Consider the following 6,000-nt stretch of genomic DNA (forward strand, 5'->3'; position numbering starts at 1 on the left):
AATAAAACAGGACCTGGTGGGCTGTCTGCCCTGCCACCTTCACATTCTCCATGTTCCATCATTCAGCGCACGGAGAACTAGGTTACATGAGTGATTCCAGCAGAGGCAGGATCCTCTTGTACTTCATATTCAGAATAACTCTAGGTACTTAAACTCCCCAAAATTCGGGCAAGGGGAGAATTTTTTTTTAAAGGAAAAGCACCTTTAACCAACATTTAACCTGGAGACTTTAGCCACTTGCCAAAATATGCCGTCTTGTTGAGCCAATAAACTGAAAGCAGGCAAGGGGGGTTGTAACTGAATAAGGGGTAGGTTTTAATTTTTTACAGGCAGGAGGAGGAGGATACCAATATGGTTAGTCAGTCAGCAAGCATTAATCCTCATTAATGTCTCCCATTCAAATCCATTCTTCCCTGCACAGCTGTGCAAACATAAATTAATTGGGTCATTTTGACGAAGGCATACAAGAAAAAAAAATTTTAATGTGAGGCAAAGGAACTAATTGGACAAATAACACATACTCTAAACGTGTGGGAGGGATTAAGCAAGCTACCACATCATAGATGGAAGGACATACCTTCAAATGCATACCACGGTAAACATCCCTGTGTGAGAAGGCACCAAAGAGTAGAAGGAGATGGGGACAGTTCATGAAAAAGCGCAAGATAACAGGCCCAGGTGAGAAGAGGGGCCAGGCACCGTGCAGAGGACTTTATGGTAGCATTTCATTTAATCCCCCAAGAACCATTATTCCCAGTTTACCTTTAAGGCAATTAGGGACAAGGAGGTTAAACAACTTGCCCAAGGTCACATGGCCAGTAGGTGCTGGAGTCAAAGTCACAATTTCAATTCAGGGCGACTGACTCCAGAGACCATGATTGTAAGCATGGCACTGTCCTGTTTTCTTAATACTTGGCATCGTGCTTGCACTATGGAGAGTATACAAAAGGTAGGGCCATTTCTTGACCTTAATAAACTTACAATCTGATTGGAGAGCTAGGACGGACACATGAAATAATCAAAGAACAGGAACAGGAGAATAACCTTGGGGGTCTGCAGTTTTTTTAGGTGGAGGATGGAATTTACAGGAGCAGGGGGAAAGGGGCTATAATTCATCTGTGCAACTTTTGAGAAGGATTTCCACCAGACTCAAACTAAAGAATGAGATGCAGAGACAATATGATACTTCAGAAAATACTGATTCATTCCTGCCATGTTTGAATGTTCAAAAAAGGCTCTCCCTTTCAGAAATTACCCTTAAGAGAGGATAGGAGAATAAGCAACAATGTCATACTTGTATAGCACAGGGAACTATATTCAGTATCTTTAATGGAAAAGAATATGAAAAATAATATATATATATATATATAAAACAATCACTTTGCTGTGCACCAGAAACTAACACAACATTGTAAATTAACTACAAAAAAAAAGAAAGAACGAACGAACAAACAAATGAACAGGAGGACAATTGGCCCATCCCCCAGCTTCATCTTTAGCGTTAATAAAAATGCCCACAGCCTCCGGGAAGCCCAGACAGAGAGAAGGAGAGAGAAGTTCCTGAGGTTTACTCTGCAGGAGGTGTGGCAGGCTCTCCCAGCCTCCAGAGACTAAGAAGCAGGAAAAAGATGATTTGCATCATCTCTTTGGTTCTTTTCTTTGGAAATTACCCATCCCAAGGCCTCTGACAGACAGAAAGGGACAGGTTTGAGCTAGGGGCCAGTGAACATTCTCAGAAGAAGTGGCAGGGCTCCAGAAACTGCAGGAATGAATAAAGGCATGCCAAAAATTACTCTGAAATTGACATCAGATTCATGACCCTCATGACTGTATAAGTGTGTGGGGAACTCTGATAATGGTTTCAAGCCATCTACCTCCATTTACTTTGCTGTATTTAAATTTCTGTTGTGTTCAATTTCAAGTGTACATGGATTTTAAAATCAATGCATTTTTAAGTGGGTTGACATGTTGCCATCAGCAGCAGTTTCATGGTCAGCACTGGACAAGTCACCATACATAGTGCAGGCAGGACACACATGCGTGGAATGAGCTTTTTTCTCCTGTGTGGACAAAATTCTGTCAGAAGAGCTGGGGAGCATGTGGGTAGCTGACACCAACTCTTGACTCAGGTTTCATGAGGAACCAGATGAAGATTCAAAACCAAATCCCTTGACACTTGCCGGGTTGAACTGCCCATCAAATGTACAAAGAGAAGGGCCTGCAAGCTGTCACTTTTCAGGCAGGCTCCCAGGGCAGCCCTGACACTCCTGAGAACCAGAGCCGGGTCAGGGAATTTAGGGCAGAGCAAATATTCCCGAAATGTCCTGACCAAAAAGCAAAAAGCTCAGTTTAAGCTCCTGGTCAGTGGTTCTCAACTCCATAGAATCATAGAACCACCAGGGGAACTTAGAGAAATTATTCATGCTGTGCCCTACCCCAGTGATTCTGATTCAGAGGGTCTGGGGTGGAGCCTGGACATTGATTCTAACACATAACCAGGGTCAGAGCCACCGTGTGGAACACGAGAAGTCTGAGATACTAGGAGCATTAGTGAGTGGGGCTACTCAATCAACATCCTGTGAAAAGAACAGAATTCTTTCGTTCCTTTGAAAAGTTAATCTAAATTTTATATCTTTCTTGATCTTGAGAAACTAAGAGTGTGAGTTGCCTGGATTACAGGTCCTAGTTATACCACTTACTAGCTAAGTGACTGTGGGCAAGGTACAGAATTTCCTTGAGACTCCGTTTTCTTAGCAATACAATGGGGTTAATAATCAGACCATATCAGAAGGTAGTTGAGATGACTGCATGAAATCAAGTATGTAAGTTATTTGGCCCAATGCCTGGCACATGTAAAATGCACAATAAACACTGGCTCCCATGGTTGATGATGATTAAAATATACTAGTCATGTTTCAATAAAAGGGATGTTCTAGACCAGGTTTTATTTACTGGGCCAGGTTTTAAGGAACTGTGTAAAACTGAAATGCAAGAGTTATAGAAAGGGTTCTTCCATGAAGATCAGTTGAAGAAAGTAGGGCTATTTAGCCAGAGAAGGGAAAAACCGAGATGATACATGGTGCTGGCTTCCGATGCAAGGATCAGGTCCAAGAGTGGGCAGCTAATTGTGTGCATTTCTAAAGCAGGAATCTTAACTTAAACAGGGGGAACTGTGGATAGAACTCAGAGAGCCCAGAAATTTGGATGAAAAAAAATTTTTTTATTAATCTCAAGTAGAAATTTAGAATTTCCTTCAATTATGAATGTAAGCAACAAACTTCAGTAATACTGGCAGTACCTGTGATTTTTGTCACCAACAGAAACCACAGATATTTCCATATATTATAGTCATGGAAGAGACCTAAAATAGTATTTATAATTAGGGTGACCAACTGCCCTGGTTTGCCCAAGACTGAGTGGCTTCCCAGAACATGGGACTTGCAGTGCTAAAACTGGGAAAGCCCCAGGTAAACCATTCCCTACTAACATTCATCACTACTTTGAAACTATGATTGTTATCACATTGCTAGATGCCATTATTGCATTATGCCATTACGGTACTCTGCTATATTACAATTTCAAAATTATCTTGATAAATGTATATCCACATAATCTGTGCCTTTTATGATCCTTTGTACTTCGTTTGATGCATTTAAAAGTGCTCTTCTCAGTTTAAAGACTTTACCAAATTGCCAAAAGGGCCTATGGCATAAAAAGGGTGAAGGGGGAAGAAACTGGGAGTATTGGCTAGAAAACGGAGGAAAACAGATTTAAGTTCCTTTAGGCCTTGCAACCTAAGAGTAAACAATGAGCTACATGGTAGAAGAGGACAGAAGCATATATCTCCAAAGGACACAACTAGACAATCAGCTGAGGGAGCCATTTTCCCACTCTCAGTTGTCTCCATCTTATAATCCTGTGTACAGTAACCAGGGGCTCTCCCTAATTTCTCCTATCCTGATGACAAATGTATGTGTATTTTGTTACTTATATTGTGGCATTAACACAATCTTGATAGCTATCAATTCCGGTTACCTGTTAGGTCTACTAGTTTCCAAAAATTACAAATGCTTCCTCTAAGAATCATTTGCCAGAACTGAAAATTTCCCAAGAATTAAGACAACGGAGATTTGGATTTTTAAAAACTCAACTTTAAAGAATTGATCAAAAGAAACCTTAACTCTTACCGGATACCACTGGGCTTCTGACGGACATTGGCCCCCATCTTGCCTCGTCACCACTGTTGACAGCCGTTCCATGACTCTCCCACAAGGCAGTAAGAGACCGTTTCTCTTCCGATCAACGTAACTCCAAGCCCCCAGCCCAATGTGACCGGAAGGCAGAGTTCTCACAATTGCCCTTGTCCCAGTGTACACAGATTTCTTTACTTCCCTGTCATTTTTACAAAATCTCCTCACTAGCCAAGTGGACCGCTCCTTCTTGCTTTTGAATAAATCTTCTTCTGCATCTTCACAATTATCAGGGAAGTCCTCAAAATGGCTCAGAAAGGTCTTGGCAGGTGGACTGTCCGTAAAATCCTCCCCACAAAAGCTGTCACTTGAACATACTACATCGGCCTTCGGGCAAGAGCCTTCAAAGCACAAGTATTTGTCATTCAAGGGGTCACAATGATCATACTGCAGCTGCCTATTCTTACTGTCACAGTTACTTGCCAATTCCATCAGGTTACAAGTATACGCCATGTAATTGTTCTTTTGTTCCCCACCAACAGCAGGTAGTACACAGTTTCCACAATCATCCAAAATCAAGTTATCTGACAGAGGACAGAAAGTGTCTGACATTCTTCTGTCAACTTCATACTGAAAGTGAAATACCGCCATGTTGCTGTCAGGGTGTGCCCTGCCCGTCTCTATGATGGTTGATTGAGTTCCTAATGGACTAATAATGCCTGCGGGAGGTCTGTCTATTTCCAGTTGAATTCCAGGGAACACCTTTCTTTCCAGTGAAGAAGGGATTCCAGTTTCCAAACACAGGCCTTCCTCTGTGGTAGAATCACACGTTTCATAAAACTGGCTCTGAGGAAGGCCACACTGATGGATTTTCAGTATGTTGTTGCAGTTAATGTTAAGGTTTTTCACAGAGTCTGGTATGCTTTTCTCCCAGCACTCTTCATTACTGTTCTCATCACTCGTTATTTTCTCCCTTGCTACTGAGAGAATCTGGGGCAAGTTGCTTCCAGAAGATTCTTCTGTAAGTTTGGTCAGTTGTGAGATGGTATGAGAAGTCTCCCCGCTCTGCCTGACAGGATGCGTCTTTGGAACACTGATGTCCGAGACCTTATCATTACTTTCATCTACAGCCGACTGAGCAGATATCACTTTTCGCTGAGTCACAGGTCTGAGAACAGAAGCTGCCATTTCTTCAGAAGTCATCTTGACCAATGAGCAGGCTTTAGCTACTGCTGTTTCTCCCCGTTTGTGATCATGTCAAAATGTTAATAAAACTAAGGGTTATTAAAATAATCTCAGGTGTATAAGCCCTCTGAGAAACAAAGTGACAATTCCTTCGTTTAGGTGCATTAAGAGCCACATAAATTTCCCCAGTTATCACTTCCTACCATGTGCAGTGTGCTCTTCGAGATCAAGGTTTTAAGGCGGTAGATCAATTTTCTTTCTTTGGTCATTTGAAGCAATTCTTTCGAAGACTTTTATTCGACATTGCGTTCTGTAACCTCTGATTCATCACTGGCTTACAATGATTTAAAAATCCAGTTCGAATGTATCCTGTGAGAAAAAGGGATAATGTCAAACACTGTGGCACTAAACAGATTTTCAAACATGAACTCATAATTCTAAGCTAAGGCAAACTATGAATCCATTTTGAGTAAGGAGTTTTGCAATCAGAAGTTGGTATCATTTTTCTGATTCAATATTTCAGAACTTCTGTTTCCAGCCAGAATGGAATAACAGAGACCAGACTTATCTTCCTTCCTTAAACAACTGAAAAAAAATCAGAAAAATATAATGAAATAATGGTTTC

At 41.3% G+C, this 6,000-nt stretch overlaps 1 protein-coding gene across 2 annotated transcripts in view; it reads right to left on the bottom strand.

The window, feature by feature from the left end:
- PLCE1 (phospholipase C epsilon 1) overlaps nucleotides 1-5,721 on the bottom strand; it is a 273,926-nt gene extending 268,205 nt beyond the window's left edge. The window contains exon 1 of one of the 2 annotated variants that reach the window (XM_065893739.1): nucleotides 4,188-5,721. In XM_065893739.1, the coding sequence (XP_065749811.1) occupies nucleotides 4,188-5,393 (1,206 nt within the window). In that variant the 5' untranslated portion in view covers nucleotides 5,394-5,721. The remainder of the gene's footprint in view (nucleotides 1-4,187) is intronic. The other variant, XM_065893740.1, reaches the window with a different exon arrangement.
- Nucleotides 5,722-6,000: the final 279 nt, after the last annotated feature.

This window comes from Phocoena phocoena, chromosome 16 (assembly GCF_963924675.1).
Source record: "Phocoena phocoena chromosome 16, mPhoPho1.1, whole genome shotgun sequence".
NCBI classification, from domain to species: Eukaryota; Metazoa; Chordata; class Mammalia; order Artiodactyla; family Phocoenidae; genus Phocoena; species Phocoena phocoena.